Here is a 25389-nt window from a genome sequence, read left to right as displayed (position 1 = left end):
TCCTGTCCACCCTTGTCACACCCAGTGCAAATCTTAACATCTTTAACTCTGCCACATCCAGCTCAAACTCCTGCCTTTTTGTCAGTGCTACTGTCTCCAACCCATATAACACAGCTGGTCTCACTACCCTCTTATAGACCTTCCCTTTCACTCTTACAGGTACTCATCTGTCACAAATCACTCCTGACACTCTTCTCCACCCACTCCATCCTGCCTGTACTCTCTTCTTCACCTCTCTTCCACACTCACCGTTACTCTGAACTATTGACCCCAAGTATTTAAACTCATCCACCTTCGCCACCTCTACTCCTTGCATCCTCACCATTCCTCTATCCTCCCTCTCACTCACACACATATATTCTGTCTTAGTCCTGCTGACCTTCATTCCTCTTCTCTCTAGAGCATATCTCCACCTCTCCCGGGTCTCCTCCACCTGTTCCCTACTCTCACTACAGATCACAATGCCATCTGCAAACATCATAGTCCATGGGGACTCCTGTCTGATCTCGTCTGTCAACCTGTCCATCACCATTGCAAATAAGAAAGGGCTCAGAGCTGATCCTTGACGTAACCCCACCTCCACCTTAAACGCATCCGTCACTCCTACCGCAGACCTCACCGCTGTCACACTACCCTCGTACATATCCTGTACCACTCTTACATACTTCTCTGATACTTCTGACTTCCTCATACAATACCACAACTCCTCTCTAGGCACCCTGTCATATGCTTTCTCCAAGTCTACAAAAACACAATGCAACTCCTTCTGACATTCTCTGTACTTCTCCATCAACACATATATAGACACACATACACACACGCACATGTATGTATATATATATATATATATATATATATATATAGATATATATAGATATATATATATATATATATATATATATATATATATATATATATATATATATATATATATATATATATAGATAGCTATATATATATATATATATATATATATATATATATATACATACATATATGTGTGTGTGTGTGTGTGTATGTGTGTCTATATATGTGTGTGTGAGTGTATATAGATAGATATAGAAAGATATACTCCTTGAATAAATGGCATCACATTTCATCTGATTTGTATGTAGAAAACAGACCCCTTGGGGGTACAAGTAGGAGGACAGAGGACAAACAAATTAGCATGGACACCTGGAATCAGTCTTGAATTACATTAAGCTCTGTTTGCATTCCTTGACATACCCATATTATTCTTCTATATGTTAAACTCCCATTTGGAACATTCAGTGTATGAGGTCCATCTTCTAGACTGTACAATGAATATTAAATACTTCTGTTCAAAAGTATCATATTTCAGTTAATATGTAAAGTCACTACAAGGAGAACATTTGATTTTTTTATTAACATGGTTCACAAGGTTGTATAGTGCACCTTTCCAAAAACTAAAGTACAAGTATTAAAAATTACTATATTACAGTGTCAGCTTCTGACTGTCAAAATACATTTTTTTTCACAAATTTTCACAAAACTGTCTTTTCTTATAGCTTTTCTTTTATATAACTGTCATAAAACCTTTACTGTTTTCATGATTTTCACATAAAACAAGCAATATATACATTTAAGTGCACAATGTTATGTATGCAGTAGAAATCATCACTGCAATCAGAAAGAAACATTTCAAGATATATAATTTATTTATTTATTTATTTGCATTTGTTTTCCAGGATAGTTTACTGGGCCGATGTGAGCCCATTTTCAGTGGAGGCCCGGGGAGAAAAGCTCCACATCAACAAACACATACAATAGAAGAGCCACAGGTGAATGCACAAAGGTAAAAGAATGACAATAATAACTACATTCATTAGAGTACATATAAGAGATACAGTTGAATACATAGATCAGATGTCACAGTTAAATATACTAAGATAAACATGTCAACAACTTAACTTCTAGTAAGGGAGTTAGCATAATAACAACTTGTGAAGATGCATTCTGCAAGATGCATCCCAAAAGGGTCTATATCAATTCAATGAAACAGCACATCATCGAATACAACAACCTCGAACTTCTAACCATGAAATCTAAAAACATCGAAAGCTCAGAACAGCAAATTTTTTCCCTAGGAAAAAATTCACTGTTCCGAGAAACACACAGACAACACAAGCACACCAAAAAAACAGCAATCCACACACATACACTTAAAATCCTACATCTACCCTACACTAAACTGTACATACAGTACTATCTATCCACTATCCTTAACCCAAACCCTAACCCTAATGTCCGTCACTATCGCACACTCACCTCACCCCGCACCCTAACCCTAACTCACATACCCTGCCCTAACCCTAAAGTCTATCACTATCACACACTCACCTCACTCATGCCCTAACCCCAACTCACATACCCCGCCCTAAGCCTAAAGTCTGTCACTATCGCACACTCACCTCACCCGCGCCCTAACCCTAACTCACATACCCTGCCCTAACCCTAAAACGTCTATCACTATCACGCACTCATGTCACCTGCACCTTAACCCTAACTCACATACCCCGCCCTAAACCTAACATCCACACAATCGCACACTTACCTGAACCCAACCCATAACTTTCCACCACAGTGCTGAAAATAGAGAAGCCACAGAAACGGACAACCAAATTCTTTCCCTAGGAAAAAATTTGCTTATCTACAGCTTTGCTATTTTCAGAGTTCGCTGTTTTCAAGTCAATATTAGAGTGTTAGAAGTATTAACACTTCGATGATCTAATACAGACCCATCCCAAAATACAGCATGAAAGTACTTGTCAATCATATCAAATCAGAAATACTACATAGGAGTGCATGTCAAGCACATCAAATAAATATAGTTATCAAGTAGGTATTACAATATAGTAGGCCTAGATGACATTTTTATGAATAGTCATAGTAGTAGGTAGAAGAGTTTGACTTAGAGTGTAAGTCGGTATAGGTGATAGTAGTAGTAAACTGGGGAATCAGGTTTTGAGAGGTGCAAGATTGGTACATGTGTAGTGCCATGAAGTGGAGAGGAGTTGCTGTAGAGACTTTTTAAAAGAAGAAGCATTCCCAGTAGTCCTTATTGGTAATAGGTGGGCATTGCACTGTTTGGCAATAGAAAATGAGTAGAGTATCTGACCCGCTGGAAGGTTTGTTATTTTCTACTTTCAAGAGAAGTTGGTTCGCAGATCTGAGAGGCCTATTTGGGTGGTAGTAAGTAAGTATAGAATTAAAGGCTAGGTAGTCTGATGGTTTGAAGATAATTTTGTGTTCTGTTGTTAATTGTAAGAATGTGAGGTAATATGGGAGTTCAAACCAGTTCAGTAAGTGTAAGGAAGAACAGTGATAGGAGGGATATTTTGCATTAGTTGCGAACTTGGCTATTTTATTGAAGCAGGTCTCAAGCTTGGATTTTAGAGAGGACTGAATGTTGATAAGGAGAGGAGCACCATATAAGAGAAAAGGTAAAAGAATGTTTAAGGCAAGAGTTTGTTTTGTAGAGCAGTTAAAGAAGTGTTTATGTCTACAGAGGATACCCAATTTGGATGCGTTATTTTAATACTATTGTGCACATGCAGGTCAAATGTTAGGTTTTTATCTAAGATAACACCCCATGGAACACAACCTCAGTGATAGTTTTGTCTTGAGAGTGCATGATGAATTCAATGTTGTTTAGGAGAGTGGTTTTCTTAGGGGTGAATAATACGAGTTTGGTTTGTTGGGGCTTAGGGCAAGCTGATTATTGGTCATCTAAGTTTCAGTAGATGCAATGGCATTTTGGGTAAATTGTAAAAGTTCAGATACGGAGCTGACAGAGCAGATGATGCTTGATTCATCTGCATATTGTATTACAGAACCTTGACAAAGACTGGAGTGAAAGTTGTTGATGCAAATACTGAAAAGAAGAGGCCCTAGTATGGTGCCTTGGGGAGCAACTGTGGATGTGTTAAGGAATGGTGAAAAAGAGTGCTACCATTTGGTTGATTGTTGTATATTTGCGAGGTAATTAGAGAACCAATTTAGTGTGGGGGATGCCTAGTTTAGAGAGTTTTCTGAGAAATAGAGGATGGAAGACTGTATTAAAGGCCTTACAGAGGCCATGAAAGAGTGAGGATACAATTTTTCCTGCATCTCTACCTCGGTTAACTGTATCCATGAAGGTTATAAGAGCTGTTGTAGTACTGTGGCCTGGCCTGAACCCATGCTGAGTAGGGAAAGGATTTGGTTATGAAGTAGATAGTTTAGAAGTCAAATGTGAATGCATTTTTCAAGATCTTAGCGATCGGGGAGAGAATGGCAATAGGGTGGACATTGGAAATGTCAGTGCTGTTGCCACCTTTATGAAGGGGGACAATATATGCTTTTTTCCAGATGCTAGGTATATGGGACTCTTAGACAGACCTCTTAAGAAGTATGCTGGATAGGGTAAGCAATGGCTTTAGCTGACATTTGAAGTTATTCCAAGGGTAGGTTGTCAGGAGCATTAGTGCCAGGTTTGAGCCTGAGAAGTAGTTTTGTTATAGCAGCAGTAAGTATAGGGGAGAAATAATAGCTAGACAGAGTGGGAATAGTGGTGTTTTGTGAAGATTGATTTGGAGGTATGGAGTTAAAATTGCAATTAGTTTGAGGAAAGGTGGTGGTGAGATTAGATATGGCATTGATAAAATATGAGTTGAAGAGAATGGCTACTTCAATCAGTGTTTTGTCTGCATTTGGATAGGAGTTGTTCTTTGAACCTGGATTTAGCAGAGATGTAATAGCATTCCAGAATTTCTTTGGGTTTTGTTTATGGTTATTTTGAAGACTTAGGTAGTGTTCTTTTTTGTCTTTAATGACTAGATGTTTAACATAATTACAGAATGGATAAACTGTAAGCGATCAGAATGATTTTTATTTTTTTGTCATAGTTTCCATGATTTGTCCCTAGCAGTCATGAGTTGCTTGGTGGGTATAGTATGCCAGATAGCATGGTTAGTTTTTACTCTTTTTTTGTTGGAGTGGGGCTAGACTGTTGAGTTAAAGACTCATTGAGAGGAAGGACATTTAGTATATCCTGGTTGATGTTTTGAAGTTTCATTAAGGATTGTTGGGTTAAAACTGGTTAGAGTTCTTGTTTGTTTATGTTAGTGTTGACTTACCTTTGGAATGGTTTTACACAGTATATAGGCAGGCAGGTGGTAGGCAGGCAGGTGGTTACTGTTACTGTAAGTAGTTTGCCTGTGGATGAGATTTTATTTGAGTCAGAGACCAGAATCCAATCAAGGATGGATCCACTGTCTTTGTTTCTGCTGTGTCTAGTTGTATTGGTAATTAGCTGAGTAAAGTTAAACGGGTTAATATTGGATGAAGGAGAGTGGTAGGAGAGATCTAGCCAATTAATGTTTATATCACCTAGGATAATTGTTTCATTTTTTTTTTATATTGTTTGATGACCAGACCAGAATTTTTTCTAACAGAGGAATGTTATTACCTGAGGAAGATGTATAGGGCTATAATGCAGAGATTTTTACTGTTACTCATTTCTAGGAATTATATAATTTCAGCAATCGAAAATAGTAGAATGAAGTTAGTATAGGGTACTATAGTAAAGATATTTGGAAAGAGTAGTGTAATACCTCCTCCTTTTTTATGGGGTCTGTCAGCTCTTAAACAAGCATAGCCTGGGGGGAGGAATCCAGAGTCTTTTATGTAGGGTTTTAGCCAGGTGTGAGTACCAGCTATTATATCTGGTTTGGTGTATGATATCCAGGCATGGAATTCTGAGATTTTGTTTCTAATACATTAAAGGTTGAGAGTTGTAATATTTAGTGATTTGTAGGAATTATGGAGGTTGAAAGAGGAAGAAGTGGGTCCTGGGTTGGGGGTGGATATCTCCACATTGGGTAAGTTAGAATTTTTATGTGGGTAAATAATGGGTAACTGCTTTCTTTTTGATCTGTGATGGCAAATCAAGGGCGAGTGGTTGTAGGTGTTGTTCTGTAGGGGAAGGATTTTTAGTTTAGTGTGTAAAAGTATGTTTATTACATACAGGCTGGAATATATCTCTGAGTACCTGGTGAAAGCTTGGGTTTGTGTCGATGTTATAGATGAAAGTTTAGGAAGTAGGCATGTTGTGTCCAGTGATGTTGAGTTTAGCAGGAGACAGAAAAATAGGGAGAGAGAGGAGTAATGTATTAGTAATGAGACACACTGTAGATAAAGGAATGAGGTTGTAAGTGAAGGGATGGATAGGTAGTGGTATTCAGAGGTAGAATGTGCTTATAGGATAGTTCTAGGGCTGCTGATACAGTGAATGGAAAAAAATAATTAATAAGCTAATTAAAGATGGTCCCTTAGGGTGGAGTGTTAGAGGTGGTATAGTTTGATTTGAGATTAATTTGAAATTGAGTGTGACTGGATGTAGCTCTAGAAAGGGAGGAGTTAGGGTAAGCATAAATATAACTGATGTGGGGTGAGTAGAAATGGGGGTAGGGTAAGGGAGTGGAGTGAGCTCGAGCGTAGGGAGGGAGAATGGAGCAGGCAGGATCTGGTAGACGTTTTGTGCTAAAAACAATCAGGTAAGCATAAGAAACATATGGGAAGTTAAGAAAAGCCTCCAATAATTTCAAGTTGGTGAAACGGTAACAAGTAAACTAGGAATGGGGCTGAATAGACAGATATTTGAGTTAGGCAGAGTTAAAAGAGGATGAAGAGAGACAGCCTAGAAGATGGCAACTAAGATTAAAGTGGGGATAGTTGGAATAGGTAAAAGTAAAAAAGTCTGGACTATTGGAGGGATTTAAAATGTATAAAGGTCCGTAATATTGCTTGAGAGAAAAGCCTACTTCACATCTAGTATAAGGCAGAGAACAATGGACAAAATGATAGGGGGCTGGATAAAGAGAAATTAGAGCACAGTGTGGTGAGCCAATACAATAAAATAGAAGTAGATACTATGTGAAAGGTTACAGGTTTTGAACAAAGTGAATCCGCTTAGGCTGTACGCTTTTCCAATTCGCTTTATTGAAATAAAATGAAGCGTTTGAAATTTAAAATACGCTTTTCGTCCTAAAACAGTATTCGGACTTCTTCAGACTAACTGGCAAACATCTTATTATCTCCTGCACTACAAATTGACTCAGAGGCAAGGTGCTAACCAATCCGTAGCCATAAATAGCAGATCACTTCCTAAACCTAAAATCCCCTTACTGTCTCTAACTCTAATCTTCTAATCACTCTCTAAACCTAAAATCTCCTACTCTCTCTAACTCAAACTTCTGATCACTCCCAAAATCTAAACCCACCCCTACTCTCTCTAACTTAATCTTCTGATCACTCCCTAAACCTGAAATCCCCCTACTCTCTCTAATTCAATCTTCTGATCACTCCCAAAATCTAAACCCACCCCTACTCTCTCTAACTCTAATCTTCTGATCACTCCCAAAATCTAAACCCACCCCTACTCTCTCTAACTCTAATCTTCAGATCATTCTCTAAACCTAAAATCCTCCTCTCCTTCTTCACCCTAGCCTTCTAATACATTCAGATTGCTCCCTAAACCTTTAATATCTATCCCTTCACCTCCCAAAACCTAAACTCATGATCACTCTCTAAATCTAAACATTCCTTCCCCTCCCTAGACCTAAAAATAAAACTTTATTTCCAGCTTTAGAATCTCTTTACATTGTGTGAAGAGAGCAAGGCTAACATATACTCTTATAGTCTTGGCATATTTTGGATTTGTTTATTCTCCCTAAAATAATGAAAGCTAACACAAAACATGGCTGGCAGGATATTTGCAATAGTAGTCTACAAGCAATAAGAAATTAAGATTCCTGCACTGAAACAAATCAATACCCATTTCAGACATAATTTTGAAGGAATCTGGTACAGATTTAGCTTTAATTTTTTGAGTCTGGTTCCTGAACTTGCCACATGGTCCACAGTTACAAATCATTTGTTGAGTTAATATAAATATATTTAAGCAATACATAAGCTTACGTGTCTCTTCTTTGTACTTTCTCACTCCCAGGTGTGACTTACCTAGACATAAGCTCACATCTCTTCTTTGCACTTTCTCACTCCCAGGTGTGACTTACTTAGCTGCATCAGCATGGGATAACACACTTGTTTAAAGATGATTACTTTATCAGCCTTGTAACAATCCTAAAATGCATGACAGTTCATTCCTAAAATAGAAGTATGGCTTGAGTAATGGATGTAAATGCCTGACTCCATCCATCAAGTCTTGTCATAATGATATCCTTCAGTGACTGTACAATATATCTAAGTCATGTCTTGTAGCAGTTTTCAGCTCTTGTAATGGCTCAGTGAACATAACATAATCCGTAATGCAACTAAATATTTCTGTTACAGGTCCTCTCGCCATTGTTTGGTATGTGTTCTGCTGAGGGTATCTGCAATGTGCATAAACTTCCCTGACTTATATTGTACCTGAATGTCATATTACTTTATCTGAATGTCATATTATTGCAGTATTAATAACACTATCAGCAATTTTGCAAGTGACGTGAGCAAAGACTTCCTAAAAAAACAAACGCTGCAAGCTCAACATGTCAGCAATACAAAAGAAATCAACAAAAAATAGCAAAATCAAATGCTTGTTTACTGTTAATTCAGTTGTGGTCATTTTTTGAGTGCTTAAGAACTCTTTGAAACTGCCTTTTGTCAGGTCCTGCTGTAATACCCTTCTCATACATTTAGCCACGGAGTTTCTGGTAAATGAATAATATTACGTAGCATTTCTTTTTTCAGTTTCTGCGTAGTGTGTCTTTACATCAGTTAATGTTGTCAGTGCATAAACAGCAAGGCTGCTCTCTTGTTAAGAAAACTGTTACTAACCCTCGCGGACTTGCATTCATTTTGACGGTTGTGAGTAGTGCCACATTGCAGAATTATAGAGCCACTGTTATGGTCACTATTCTTCTTATCTACTTAAAACTCTTTTCTTGCTCAGCTGGCCAATGCCATATTGCATTATGCTCTGTGATGTTTAGCAAATGTAGAATAAACTTTGACAGATACTATACTATTCACAAGGATTACATCAGAGATGATTTGTCAGCTGTTTTTTGCATATTCACAATTGTACAAGCCTTGGCAGTATCTGCTTGTTGACCATTATTAGTGAACACTTGTTTTATACACTCAGAAAAGAAATACAGCAATACCTCTGAACTGATAACCCTGAAAAAACACTCCTCGTTGCTTTTTTCAAATATTTTTAATAGATGATTTAGTGCTTTCATCTATAATAGACTTCATTAGGATTTCAAATTTTGTACTTCTTGATCACTTAGGTCAAGAAAACTGGAAAACAGCAGCATACATAAATAGAAGAAAGTCTGTGCAACTGTACTTTTTTCTATTGGTATATGATGGATTTTACAATGGGTACTCTGGTTGGGCTGACCAATCAATGTGTACGCTTTTGAATTTTAATGGTGAGTCATTGTATAATAACAATTATCCAACAATGGTTGCCCGCTGATATTCTGTCAGCTATATTTGTGATCCTCTGAACATTGAGAATGCAAATGTGAAGATTAGGAATATATTCTGAGTCCAATATTGTTGCATCTGGGATGCAGTCATCTTGGAATCAATAAGTATCACAGTTTTGGGAGACATATACATTATTTCAAGGGGCTACAGGACCCCCTCCCCGCCAAAATGATTTGAAGACATTAACAGTGAGTTACAACATCAGCTATGTTTTGAATGAGCTTTCACTCTAATTGTTTGGAGCTGCAGAAATCGTAGTCATGTCTCATAGTTCTGATTAGACGCATTGTACTGTGGTACATTTCTTTGGTTATTCTACCTAAAGGAGTCACCACTTCAGTCCTGATAATTATAAACTGATAAGCCTTATATTATGTCATGTAATGGAAAGGATGATAATGGAGCTAATATGGATAGATACTGTGACCCCCTGACCTTCACCACAAAGATTGTTTGGAGAATATCATATATTTTAATCTGATGTTATTTTATGAAGATTTTACTAAAATGCATTGTCATCATTGAATGTCTTACATTTTGGACCACCAAATGTGGTACATAAAGTGCCAAATATCACTTTCGCCCCATCAGCACATGATTTCTACCACTAAGGAGTAACAATTACCTTTAAGCTCTGTGTCATGATCACAGAAATAATGTGAGCTACATTCACCTCCTCACGCTATCTACTCTACTAATGGCACTATAATTGAACCAATTAGCCAAACAAAACTACTTGGTGTCACAATAGACAACAACCTAACATTTGATAGAGACATATCACTCACAATTAAAGAGTTCACATCAAACTTGGTGCACTACATAGGGCCAAACCTTACCTTACTCAAAACGCCAGACTAGCCACAGCCAGATCCCACCTCCTATCTGCTCTCCTCTACTGTTCTCAAATTTTCATGAACCTGTGCAAGTCTGATTTGCAACTACTTGATTCCTGTTATAATAAAATAGCAAACTTTGCTGTTTATATACCCAACAGGACCCATCATTGTCTTGCTCTTCAAAAACTACAGTGGCTTGAATTTCCCAATCTGTTATTGCTCAATCAGCTCACCACTGCCCATCTATTATCCACAAACCTGAAAACTGCCCTGCACTCTCCAACCTAGTGCAACTAAATACCAACCTCAGGACCCTTAGATCATCTCATAAACTTATACTCAAGGTAACGAAGTCCCATAATTACTTTGGTGACTCCCTCTTCTCCTATAAAGTAGCCAAACAGTGGAACCTAATACCCCCGAATATCCTAAAAAACACAGATAGTCATAGCTGCAAACAAATACTAAAGAAATACCTTACTCAGCAATGGCTCCTGTAATACTCCTGGCTAGTTTCTCATGCCATCAACCAACTGTTCTTTTCTGCTATATTCCATTATCTTACTTTTACCAAATAAAAATACCGCAATGGTTTACTTAGTTATCTTATGTATCTAATCGGGTTTATATTACTGTCTGTAGTAAGGCTTATATTCTCATTTTGTTAATTGTGATTGTAGGCAACTGTCAGACTTTTTTGTATGTTCTTTGTAAATCTTTGTAAAATTTTTGTAATCTTTTTTGTACTATTGTTATGGAGCTTTTCTCCCTGGTGTCCCCACTGAAAATGGGCTACTTGTCCAGATGGACACTAACCAGTTAACAAATGTAAATAAATAAATAAAAAACACATTAGACATTAATTAAAATATAGCATGTGTGCATGGAGACGTCCATTATAGAGCCATTCCATGGAAGTCATTTAATCACTGATGTTAGCTACAGTGCTTAAATATCCACTTGTGACTAGAAAGGGCAATACAGCATTTATATCCAAATGCCAGTCTAGGAAAATATGTACAGCTCTGATGTTTAGTATAGTGTGTGTGTGTGTGTGCGTGTGTGTGCGTGTGTGTGTGTGTGTGTGTGTGTGTGTGTGTGTGTGTGTGTGTGTGTGTGTGTGTGTGTGTGAAAATATAGAAGACCAGGTTATGCCCTGACTCTTGAATGGCATTACCTGTTTTGTTCTAACTCAGTTGTATGGCCCTGTCTCGAGCATATCACATATAGTGCAAATACTTGAATAGGTCATCTGTTATTAAACAACAAGATTTGTAATACTAAAAAGAGACATATACATGACTCAGTGACTGACCAGACCTTGGAACAAACTTCCTTATAGCATTAAATATACACATATGTAATTCAAAACCAGAAAAATGACAATTGTGCTTTTGAAGACCAGTAGACAATAAGCCTGAGAAAACAACCTATCAACTTATGGCAGTTGTAAAGACATAATTGTAAAAGACCATTGCCATAATTCACAAGAGGCCCATACAGATGACAAAATGTTACAAAATAGCCATTTCTCAACATTAGTGGAATTATGCATTGAACTATATATATTAAACTAAAAAACTAAACTAGATGTTCTGAAGTACTCTTAGTACGTTGTGCTTGTGGGTGAAAGAGTGGAGACTTGTGCCCAGTCTAAGAAAAAATTGGGGTTTCATTCTGGACATAGCCAAACTTTGATAATGTGTCTATACATAGGAAAGTGATGTCAGTCTATGGGAGATGATGTGATAAGTTTCATACCATCATGGACCTGAAAAAAAAGAACAAACTCTTACCAGTCACCTCAGTGGAGCATGCCAACACTCATCACACATATGCCTAGGTGTGCATAACTGAATGTATTGTAAACCTCTTCTGGTGTAGAGATTTAAGGCTATGTGCTGTTAGACTCTACAGCAATCTTGCGTTTGATTAACACATGACATCTTTACTTGCTGTGTTTGTCTAAGCAAGCTATATAACCAGAAGTTGCTTGTACATGAACCCTAAAAAAGGACTATGTGCAGCAGGTTTATCCAAATAACTATTCTTTCTGTGCTTCACTGCACTACATTTTTGCAATATATATAATTTCTACATGTGCCATAACTTACTCTTCACGTCTTACTGTCTTATCCTATCTTGTTTATCTCCATCTTGTCCTGTTCAGTTCTAACCTGTCCTGTCCCTTCCCATCCTATCTTATTCTGACTCATTCTATTATCCTAGCCTAAACTAGCTTTTCTGCATTATTTTGTCCTGCCTGATCCAGCCTATCTTATTCTGTCCTGTCCTGTTGCATCCCATCCTGTCCTATCCTATCCTATCCTGTCCTGTCCTATCCCATCTTATCCAATCCCATCTCATCCTGTCATTTTTACCTGTGCGAGTATTGTGAAAAAAATAAAATTTTCTTTCCTGGATTTAAATTCTGGTCTACTGTTATCAAATTTTAATAACATACACTACAGATAATCCAGTTTATGGAATCCCATCATGCAATACTGCGTATTGTTACATGTGAGCTCTGTATCCTGTTCTGTTGTATTGTATCCTATTCTGTGGCATCCTATTTCATCTTACACTTTTATACATGACTAACTGACATGTTATGTGCTGTGTTGTTATTACCTTGCTCTGATCTAGAAAGTATTTTTAAAGAGTACTAACGTACATTCAATTTGTACTGTCCTCAGATCAGCTACTCTTCGACAGTGTCGGTGCTTAACAACAAGATTCAGTTTCCATCATTTCTCCGGACGGTACCAAGTGATGATTTCCAGTCCCGCGGTTTGGTAAAATTAATCAAGCACTTCAAATGGAACTGGATCGGGATCCTGGCAGAAGAAGGTGACTATGGGGAAATGGGCTCTCAAATCATTAAAGAGGAGGCAGTAAAAGCTGGCACCTGCATAGCCTTTCATGAGATAATTTCTGCTACATCTTCAGCAATGAAAATCCAGCATGAAACAAATGTGATCAGGACCTCATCGGCCACAGTTATCTTGGTCTTTTCAAATTCACCTGCCGTTCTTCCCATTATCAATAAAATATCTAATGATAACATTGCAGGAAAAGTCTGGATTGCCAGTGAGGCTTGGTCAACCTCAGCTGTCCTGTCCATAAAGGAGCTCTCTGACATATTACAAGGCACTATTGGATTTGCAGTACATAAAAGGCACATCGCTGGGTTTAAAGAATTCCTTATTAGCATTCATCCATTTAAGCACACAGGTGACATTTTCACTGAAATATTCTGGGAGCAGATTTTTGGTTGCAAGTGGCCCTATGGAGTGCAGAATGAAACATCTCTTCAGTCTTCAGTACATAAAATGGTCATCTGCTCAGGCAAAGAAGATCTGCTTTTAGCCAGTCACCACTCTTTCTTTGATACAGACAGCTTGCAAGATCCATATAGTATTTATAATACAGTGTATGCTGTGGCTCATGCTTTACATAATCTCCTCTCATGTCCATCTTCAGGGCATTTATCGAGCAAAGGAGCATGTACTAACCTCACTAATATACAATCATCTCAGGTAGGCATGCCCACCATCATATGTAATTTTCAGTAGCTGTAATATCTGTAAATAAACAGCAACCAGAATAATGGATGCTGCCTTTGCAGGTGACACAACAAACATAAGAATAGTACTTATCTCATTCAACAATTTAAAATATGTAAAAAGGGTAGCAGAAATTCAAACACTAGTCTTCAGACTTTTACTTCTATGGTTTTGACCTCTTGCAATATTACCACTGAATCGTATATATACTGTCAGTGCAAAACTATGCTATACCTTTTGTAAAAGATCTACTACAGCTAGGACATGCTTTCTTACTACTTTTTGAAGCCACTGTAACTACTTTTATTAAGTTTTCATTTGGAATTCTTGAAGCTACTTATTCACTTGTGTAAAAAGGGAAATACTTTTTCTTATAGGCATATAGTTGCTATGAAATGCATGCAGTATGCATTTCAGTTGCTTGCTGTACATGTCCTGTTTTTTTAATTGCCTGAAACTGCATGGCTTGACATTCTAGGATGCACTAAATGGTAACTGGTGTGAATTGTGAAGTGTCCTATTTCATCTAAACTCCATAGAAATGTAAAGACTGCAATTGATTGTACTGTATCCAATGGGCTGTCCTGAGTTATGCCATTATAGTACTGCTTATGTTGTCTTGCCATTTAGTCAGTTTCCCAACCATCAGAACAGTCTGACATACTGTTCCTGTTTATTGTGGCACCCAAGTCTTCTTATTGCGGAGGTCCAGTTTACTATGAAGATCAATAATAAAATAAGCAACAAAGGGCCACAGCTCTAAAGGCAAACCAAAACTTTAATATGTGAGCGCTTTCATTCACTCATATCAAATGAACTTCTTCAGACAAATTCAAACAGTAAAACCCCTCCTTATACATGACCAATAAAATGCATTACATCACAAGTTTAAAACTGATTGTTAAAAGGCATATACATATTTATAAAGATATCTACATATACTTTAAAAGAATTTTAAGCACAAAGTGGATAATTATTAATATATAAAAAAAAATCAAAAAGGTGCATCCATACAAACCTATAAGTGCGTAAAATATTATATTATCTTATAAGAACATTCTATACTGAATTTCATAAATTCATTCAACGTAATAAACTTTTAAGCTTGAGTAAACACATAACAAAACACTGCTCATTAAGGCCTGGATAACTATATGCATTTAAGGTAAGTTACTACCATAACTCTTGTCTTTCCAGTAAAAGGGATGTATGCCCATCTCTAGGGCCCTCCATCACCTGGTCGATCACCTTAAATTTAAAGTGGTGTCCAGGGTTGTCCCTAATGTGGTTGGCCAAAGCATTATTTTCTCTGTTTCTATTTATACTATAAATGTGTTTGTTTCAGGGCATTTATCGAGCAAAGGAGCATGTACTAACCTCACTAATATACAATCATCTCAGGTAGGCATGCCCACCGTCATATGTAATTTTCAGTAGCTGTAATATCTGTAGATAAACAGCAACCAGAATAATGGATGCTGCCTTTGCAGGTGACACGACAAACATAAGGATAGTACTTATCTCATTCGACAATTTAAAATATCTAAACAGGGTAGCAGGGTAGCAGAAATTCAAACACTAGTCTTCAGACTTTTACTTCTATGGTTTTGACCTCTTGCAATATTACCACTGAATCTTATATATACTGTCAGTGCAAAACTATGCTATACCTTCTGTAAAAGATCTACTACAGCTAGGAAATGCTTTCTTACTACTTTTTGAAGCTACTGTTACTACTTTTATTAAGCTTTCATTTGGAATTCATGAAGCTACTTATTCGCTTGTGTAAAAAGGGAAATGCTTTTTGTCATAGGCATATAGTTGCTATGAAATGCATGCAGTATGCATTTCAGTTGCTTGCTGTACATGTCCTGTTTTTTTAACTGCCTGAAACTGCATGGCGTGGCATTCTAGGATGCACTAAATTGTAACTGGTGTGAATTGTGAAGTGCCCTACTTCATCTAAACTCCATAGAAATGTAAAGACTGCAATTGATTGTACTGTGTCCAATGGGCTGTCCTGAGTTAAGCCATTATAGTACTATTTATGTTGTCTTGCCATTTAGTCTGCTTCCCTACCATCAGAACAGTCTGACATACTGTTCCTGTTTATTGTGGCACCCAAGTCTTCTCATTGCAGAGGTGCAGTTTACTATGAAGATCAAACCTATTTATTTAAACTTTCTAATTCTAACAGAATAATATCAATCCTGGTCTGGTATATTGTGCTGTATTGTGCAATAATATACTCCTTCTGTTTGATAATGGCTTTGAGACTTTACGTTACAATGTTCTGGTTTTACTGTGGCATCTCAAGACTATTTCATGAAATGCTCTGATATACTATTTGCCTAAATATCCCTGCAAATTGTGTTGTGTCATACAACATGTATTGTGCTATATCTGGAAACTAAATTACATGCTTTATGTTAAAATAAGTCATCTGTACTGCTCCTTAGTGAAATTCTAATAGCTGTTCTGCATCATATAATGTGCACTGCTATGTGTTTGGAAACTAAATTACCTGCTCAAAAAATACATGTTTGATTTCCTAACACATGACACATTACGTGCTTAAATTACCTGTTACTTACCTGTAACAATCACTATCAACATTGATCTATTTTAAAATTGCCTTTTAAAATTATTTATCTTCACTTGAATAAAGTTACCCACTATATGTTAAACTAAGTTAAACACATTGCCTTTCACTTTTGTATTTTATATCTTATTTATATTTTATTAACTAAAATGTCATCCTTTTAGCTATTCTACCATTTTATACTCTGTTCAAGTAATCTAGCATGGCTAAATATAGTTACATATTCAGACCCTACTGTAGCTGTCCTAACTTCTCTTATCCTCACCCTCATATCTAATAATTGTGCAGAACATTACATGCTCATAGCTTCTGGTAAGGTGTAATCCCAGCCAGTTTTAACCCTATCTGTCGCAGGCATGGTAGCATTGATTTAGTGTAGCCACTGGGTCCATATCAGTTCAGTGAAAAATCAGTTCATGAATGGCATTTTCAGTACAATTACATTGAACATGCCGGTTGTCGAACTGTTCATACTGAGATTGCAGTACAGTGAGGATCGGGAAATTTGCCCTTTCCCCACAGTAGTATGATCTCAAAGTTGGTATATATGAGGGGAATTTGATGAATGGCATTTCTGATGAAATGCTGTTTGTTGAATTGACCATTTGATGAGGTGATATAGACCCTAGACACTGCCTCATTTTTATTGATAGTCTACTGCTGCTGCAAATGGCATGGTGTGTAAGAGGTATTAGTATTTACTAGTTTTGGAGGAGTGCTTAATGCACAATAACAGTCACTAATCATCACATGCACAGTCCAGCAGCACAAAACATCTCTACAACACTTGCATATACTGAATTGGTTATGAATTTGGTTTGTAAGTCTCCTACACTTAGAAATACATTACTATTTCCCTGCCTTGAGAAATAGAAACATATTTCTAAGTATAGGAGACTTACAAAGGATGTACTGTTGAGCATACCCGTAGTTAAGATAGTAGAACACAATGGCATTGACCACCTCTCTCTTCTGAAATTTTGCGTACCATTGATTAAGTAAGTCTGGATGGCACCACTTCAGGTCAGTGTTGCCATACAGGTATTGCTCACCAGAATGAGTGATGCCAGTGTATCAATCAGCATTCATGCCAGCTCATGTTAGACTTCTACTTTTCACAACACAACTGCCCAGCAGGCACTGTCTGAAGATTCTGTAAAGGAAGACAAGGAGTTTTTGGTGTCACTCGGCAGCCAGAAGGAGCAGCCCCTCATACCTGGAAGTGACTTTGATGTGAGAGTTTGCATGGCACCTATTCTCCCTATGTGTCAATAGGTAGTGCCTGGTTAGTAATGTCCAATAAGTACAGTCAACTGCATGTTCCATGAATGACTGAGCAAGAACCACCTGCATATCTGTCTTTTCAAGCACCTACTGTCTGCAACTGCATCAACCTGCACAACAAAGTATACATGTCAACATATGCAATAATGGTATATTCATTTATATCAGTATGTATGCCACAGGGGATTATAAAAGTATATGTGCACAGGCCAATGATGATGTTACGTGTATTCATGATTTCATGGGTCCAGCACAACAGGTGAAATAGGACTGATATCAGCAAGACACCTGTGGCTGATGATAATGACAGCATGCAAGTTGCACAGTCTGATTGCACAGTTGCACAGGTGAAGGGCTGCCTCTATGCACCATTACAGAAGCTTTTGTAGAGTACTCAGTCTTAATGACAGACATGCTGTACTGTAAGTTCCTCATGGCCTCCACCCCTGTCATCAGCTCACACAGTCTCTAACATGCACACCACCACTGAGGTGAGCATACTGAGAAACACAGCTAGGGCGGGGCAAAGGGGTCAGCTGCCCTAGGTGTAAGGTGTTAGGGGTATGTGATTGGTAGATGTTGATTGGTCAGTAGTGCATTAACTTCTGTACCAGAATTTTTGAATACCAGCATGTAAATACTGTTTTTTTGCTGCAGCACTTTGTGTGTGGTGTAATTTGTAATGAACTTCATTTGTTGGAAGCAGCTTGATACAGTTTTAACAACATTGGATCTGGCAGCCCTTAGGATTCTAGATCAGAGGTGCGCACTAGATGAGCCAGCTACAGCTCTGGGCATGCCATGTTTGCCCACCATAGGGGACAGACACATGGAAGTGGGGGACTGCAGTGACACTATGACTCTGACTGTGCCTGATGTGACTACAACACTGGGAATTAATCAGTGGAAGTGCAGGTTAATTATCTCATTATAGACGACTGCTGCCCATGGAATTGTGGTGATAGTGAGTGTGCTCTGCAGCCAGCAGGATGGCATGCACCAGGTGTAAACTGACAGGAGTATAGAGACAGGGAGCACACAGAACTGCTGAGGTCTGGTGGCAGTTGTCACCTCTGTAGGTGGCTCCATGAGACACACTGCATCTGTGAACTGCTCTTCCCCACCACAGGCCAAACAGTCTATGGCCATGGGAGAGTCTGGGTGAAGGAGATTAAGTACAGGCTATTCCCAGTTAGGCTACATAGACCATTGGTAAGAGATCATTATTGTTACCTGTGAGCACACATTCTGCCACCCCTGGTCATGGGGACCCTTACAGCCAGGGGGTTGTCCAGTACAGGGTAAATATGCACAGTTGCATACTTCTACTCCTTCCCTGTCAAAGACCACATCAAGAACTGATGCAGAAAGCCAACACAATGGACGCCACCATCTATCACAACCTTCCAGAGTTTGGGAGTTTTGTGTTCACCTTCTTTGATCCTATTCTTTCTTACAGTGTTAGAGTCACCCATTACTGTGCCCTCACCTTTGTAAGTGATGATGACTGTGTCCTACTCATCATCTAATCTGTCAGAGTATGAAATTATATCAAAATAAAATTAAGTGGAAAAATACTCTCCAAAAAAAGAAGACTCAGCAATACCACAGTATTTTAAAATCCTCCTAGTAGAAGACATTAACTCTGATCCTGGCTCCACCTATCACACATGACATCAAGCAGATTCTCTTCTATACACCCCTAGGACCCAACAACTGTTAACACTGAGACACAATAGTCTAATGTTTGCTACATAAATATTAGAAGCATTAGAAAAAAAACTGCTGAACTACATGCCTGGATTACCCAACCTAAGCCTGATATTCTAACTGTAACTGAAACTTGGCTTAATGCCAGCATAAAATGCTCTGAAATGACCCCTCCCCAGCTATAACACCACTCATAATGACCATATAAATAGGAAGGGTGGTGGTACTGATTGACTATTTCCCAATAACTACCACAGCTCCTCCTACAACAAACCAATTCCAAAATTCATTTCAGCAGAGCTTCTTGTTACTTTCCTTTAAATAAACAAATATAAAGAAATAAGTATTATTGTCTTTTGTATCCCTCTTAGCAACAATACAGCTACATTGAAAGATACCCTGCATTGGATATCCATAACTTTCACAATAAAAAATACTACTAAGTGATGTCAATATCAATTGGTTGGATATAACTTCTAATTCCCCTACATCTAATGTGATCTTATACATTTCACACAACTAATTAATAGCCCTACACATTATAGCAAGACAGCAGATTCCTTGTTACATTGGATACTAGTATCGGACCCTAGCAAATTCACCTCCACAGGTATAATGTCAGACTGTCTCAGTGACCATCTCCCAGTCTATACAACCAGACATCTCAAATATCCATTTAAACAGCATGTTTATAAAACAACGAGCAACCTATCCAAGTTTAACCAAGGAATATTCATTACTACCCTATCATCTATTAACTGGAATATCCTTAAAATCCTCCATTAGATGGTGCTGTAAAGGAATTCAGTTCAACTGTTTTAAATATCTTAAATAGCCTTGCACCTACTAGAAGGAACAGACTAAAAGCAAAGCAATTTGTCTCTCCAAAAAGAATAAAATGCTAATGTAGGATACAGAAAAAGCATGGAAGGAATGGCAAAAATATAAAACACCACAATATTACAAAAACGCCAGAATTGAACTATTAAGCAAATAAATGAAGACAAAAAATGTACTATAGCAGCATTCAGAGCAATAGTACACACAACTCTAAAAAATTCTGATCAGTCATTAAAGAAATCTTACATCATATCCCAGACAAAGAAATGAACCATAACCCTTCTCCAAATAACATACCACTCAAAACTGCAATATAATTCAAATGTTATTTCATACATGGTATAGTGTCCCTAACCATGGATTCCCCAACATCTAATCCTAACTCTTCGTAACAGCCACATATCACCACATCCACCTTCAAACCTGTGCCCACCTTCCAAGTGATACCTTACAATAGCAGCCAATAATGTTTCCTATCCTGTCTCAATCCTATTAAATAGGTCAATCCAGGAGTCCCAAGTTCTCTGTCTGAAAAAAAATCACACATTATCCCACTATACAAAGGTTGAAAGTCAACAGACATTACTAGCTTTAGACCTATATCAATCTCATCCCCCTTTCTAAAATACATGCAGAATGTATTCAAAAATAAGTGTTAAACTATCTCCTGCAGGAAAAGCATCTAATCTACACACAACAAGGCTTCCGTCCCTCTCACAGTACAAACACGGCATTTCTAACCTTTGTAAATACTGTCAATAAAGCTAGAGATAATGGCAAGCTAGTCTCCTCCCTATTTCTAGACTTAAAGCCTTCAACACAGTTTGTCACTTCAAATGTCATCACTAGATCTATCCCAACCCACCCTTCTATGGTTCCAAAGCTACTTGTCCAATAGGTATCAGTCATTAAAATGGCACTCCACCCTCACTTCATACCTCCCAGTCATTGCAGGTGTACCCGAAGGCTCTATCCTTGGTCCTCTCATCTTTAACATTATGAACAACACCTTCCACATATCTATACAAATTGGCTCCATGATATAATATTTAGATGACTACACACTCATATGCACTCTAACAACCTGGCACATCTTAAAAAATTACCCTGGAAGCTTTAACAGTCACTAAAACATGGATATGTAATTCACAACTCATATCTAACCCCCTCCCCCAGAATAGTTTTATTTTTCCCAAATCCCTTTCATGAAAAAACAAAATTTAAATTCTTCTCTCTTAGTAATATGACCATTGAAGTCACTTCTCATAGCAATTTATTAGGGATGATAGTGGATGATGATCTTAAATTTGACCTGCATATACACAAACTACATTAAAAAATCACCAGCCTTGGGTTGCTTTACAGAACTAAATACTTTCTCACTGATGCAACTAAAGCTACACTTGCCACTACTTACCTCCCCCCTCTCTACTTTATGGTGCTCCCATGCTTAGTAACCTCTAGGCATCACAAAAATCAAAACTTGAGTGATGCTATAATAAAGCTGTGAAATTTGCAGCAAATTCCCCTTTCAGGACTTACCGCTTTATAACACTAAAAAACTTAAATCAGTTAGAACTACCCCATCAACTCAGATATACACAGCTTCTTACAACCTATAAAATTATCCAGCATTTATCGGCTTGTCTAGCACTACATACCATTCTACATAACTATGTTTCCAATCGGTAACTATAATCCAGTGACCAAAAACTCTTCTTTGCCTACATACCAATGAAATCTGCCTGGCATGGTCTGTATTCATACCATGTTGCTAAACCTGAAACTCCTTACCTGTACCCATCAGATGAATACCCTCCCCCCGATCTTTAAAACCATTCTGAAAAAATTTCTAGCCAAAATCTGGCTCTCTTCTTGCTCAACCCCAGGACAAACTACATCCCTAAATATGAACAAGTACTCATTTATACCTTAAAACTCATTACTCTCCCTTCTTCACTCACTCCCTTACTTCAGTCATTTTCTCTCTTCTGACTCTCTTTTTAAATATGTCTTAACTCTGTTTTTTTTCTCTCTCACTTCATGTTGCAATTCCTGTTTGCATTATATTAATTTACCTTTAACTTCTTTATAAATTGTCTAAAATTTCTCTAAATCTTAAATCATTGTTATGTAAATTGTATCTATTCTTAACCAATGTTTTCACATTATGTCTAATTTGGTATAATTACTTAAACTGTGGATGTTTTTGTATTATTTTTGGAGTTTTTAAAATTGCTGTTCTTAAGAATTTTTTGTAATACTTTGGAGCTTTTCTCCCTGGGCCTCTGCTGAAAATGTGAACCTACTCAGTCGGACTTTCCTGGCAATCAAACGTCAATACATAAAAAATATACATTGTGGCCAGTCCATCCACTGTCCTGCATATCATGAGTGAGATATCCCACACATCAGTTTATTCTGTGTCTGTGTAATGGTTCATAAGTGCAAGAAAATGCGATGTAAGGCAAAACAATGAAGCCACGGAGGGAGATTCAAACCAACAGGTTTATTCTGCTATAACATTAACGTTGACACAATTCGTTGTCACAATACGTTTTCATTTAAAGTTACTTTGTCAGATGAGGGAGTGCAAAACACAAATGCTACAGCAGCTTCAGGATCACCCCCTTCATCTAACGAAGTAACTTTAAATGAAAACGTATTGTGACAACAAATTGTGTCAACATTAATGTTACAGCAGAATAAACCTGTTGGTTTGAATATCTCTCTCCGTGGCTTCATTGTTTTGCCTTACATCGCATTTTCTTGCATTTACTGGTGTCACTGTGCTTTGGTGATCACTTTTGGTTATTAATGGTTCCTAAATACCGACCAGATGCCACCTCTTTGCCAGTACTGTAAGGTATTGTGCCTTCTTCTACCACAGCTACAGGTGTACTGCTGCATTTACTTTACTTGGCTTTTCACTCAGTCCTTCTCCTGTTACTATGATTGGTAAAGAAGGCTGAGCCATGATGTTCAACTGACTACTTAATGAAAAGTTGGCACTCGAAATGCCAAGTGCCAGAAAGCCAAATAAAGGATCACAAATGCAAGACAAGATCAAATCTTGAAAATAGCTCTCCTCCTTTAAACTTCTTTTATTGCAGGGGACAAGCCTCCAACACCCCCATTATATATGCTAACTCCAGGATCACCATATCTTGGAGAAAAGGGAATATTCCGAGAAATGGCCATCTTGCACTTAGTATATGTAAAGTCTGTTTTTACAGCCATTCATTCTCTCTCTCTTTCAGGAATCAGTCTAGTGGATCCCAACATTTCAGTGGGTTACCTGTTCACCTGGTACTCCATCTGCTTGTCTAGTGCTATGTTCTGTGGCATAAAACACACACACCCACACACACCCACACATACACACACACACACACACACACACACACACACACACACGCACACACACACACACACACACACACACACACACACACACACACACACACACACACACACGATCTTGCTGCATATACCTGGACTATATTGCATTATCTGTCCTAAACTGTCTAGATATTAAAAGCATAACTTCTGTAGTCTGAATGCATGCTCCATTATGTCTTGTTTCCAAACAGGTTGTTTTTTAGGCCATGCCCTACATGTTCATGGAACTGCATATTAGGGTTATCAACCAGGGCTCTAAAGTATATCCAGAATGACCTGCAAACCACAATATATTATATGTGACCTTCTCCCTGCTTACATGTCACCTTTCTGTAGGAACCTGCCTATATAACATGTGTGAGTACCTACCTACTAGATGACCCTGTAGAAAGACCTCTTTCAGGAATCATTGGTATTGGATGGCCATGTGACAAATGTGTGAATTGTGTGAACTGTCAGTGTGACACAGACATGCATTATAAATTATGTCTTGGGTATTCACAGATCATCTGACAGTTAAATGAGTAGCTCTTCCTGTTGCTATATCACAGACCTCTGGACCAGGTGTGGCCTACTTAGCAACATGTGGGCAATTGATGGCTCACAGGGTCTCAGTAAAATAGACTATGCCATAAAAACATATATACTGTTGGTCCTCTCCACTTCTATACTGGGAAACTAGATATGCTTCTCTACAATGTAGTATAATATCAAGGAACTGGTTTAGGACTTGCAGGCTGACACTTACAATACTCCTGCTATGTCTTCTGTAGGTCACTGGAATGTTCCTGTAACTAATACAGTTAAGGCTACACATTCATTTCTATCTACTCAAATAGATATACCATGTATCCCCCTCAATTCTGTTTGTGGCAACATAGTTTGACTCAATCCCTTATGGTATCCTTGTACACTCCAAAACAGCCATCCATTTGCTGGGCTTTGGCTATCAGGCACAGTCTGTACCTCCTCCAGTGGCATGGATGGCTGTGGCATGTGGCCCTTAGCTCATGCAACACCTTCCAACACATGCTGCTCTGTTACTGCTGACGCTGCTCATAGCATGGCTACTGTTGCACACAAATCATGGCATTAACAATGAATATGTATCATCAAGCAGCACTGCTATTTTATACATTTATGAATCAGGTCCCCATTTGTGGCGTCATTCATCTGCATAATTTATGTGGCTCATTTATTTATTTATTGACTTATTGTTGTTTACCATAAACATCCAGCTAGGTACCAGACCCCTCTTCAGTGGAGGCCTGAGGAGAAAAGCTACATACTCATAATGTTAAATCAAATATATTGTACAATCACAATTTTCACATTCAATACAAATACCAAGACCTACATTTGTACACAATATTAATACATGTTTATATATAATGCTCCTGAATACACTTGATACATATTATGAATAAAACATTGTAGAAGTGTTTAAGCAATGTTACAGTTTCAGTCTTCATGTGTCCCCTTTCTGCTTTGTTTCTCAGGTGACACGTGTCATGTGTCCCCTTCCTGTTATGTTCTCCAGGTGATGCAGACTACCCACTCAAACCCTAGCTAATGACACCAGTCTAGGTCATAGGAAGCAACAGAGGAGTACTTTAACACCACCCTGTCTAAGATGCGTCCT

The 25389-nt window shown here is 37.9% G+C and overlaps 1 protein-coding gene across 1 annotated transcript in view; it reads left to right on the top strand.

Annotated features, from left to right (window-relative positions):
- The window catches only part of LOC122790558 (extracellular calcium-sensing receptor-like), a 169033-nt gene that overhangs the window by 54737 nt on the left and 88907 nt on the right, over positions 1–25389 (top strand). The window contains exon 3 of the mRNA XM_044058102.1: positions 13040–13882. Within this exon, the coding sequence (XP_043914037.1) occupies positions 13040–13882 (843 nt within the window). The remainder of the gene's footprint in view (positions 1–13039; positions 13883–25389) is intronic.

The sequence above is a fragment of the Protopterus annectens genome, chromosome 16.part0 (assembly GCF_019279795.1).
Source record: "Protopterus annectens isolate FY-2018-M chromosome 16.part0, PAN1.0, whole genome shotgun sequence".
Taxonomy (NCBI): domain Eukaryota; kingdom Metazoa; phylum Chordata; order Ceratodontiformes; family Protopteridae; genus Protopterus; species Protopterus annectens.
Note: the sequence above shows the minus strand (reverse complement) of the source record. Positions and strands in the feature narration are given on the sequence as shown.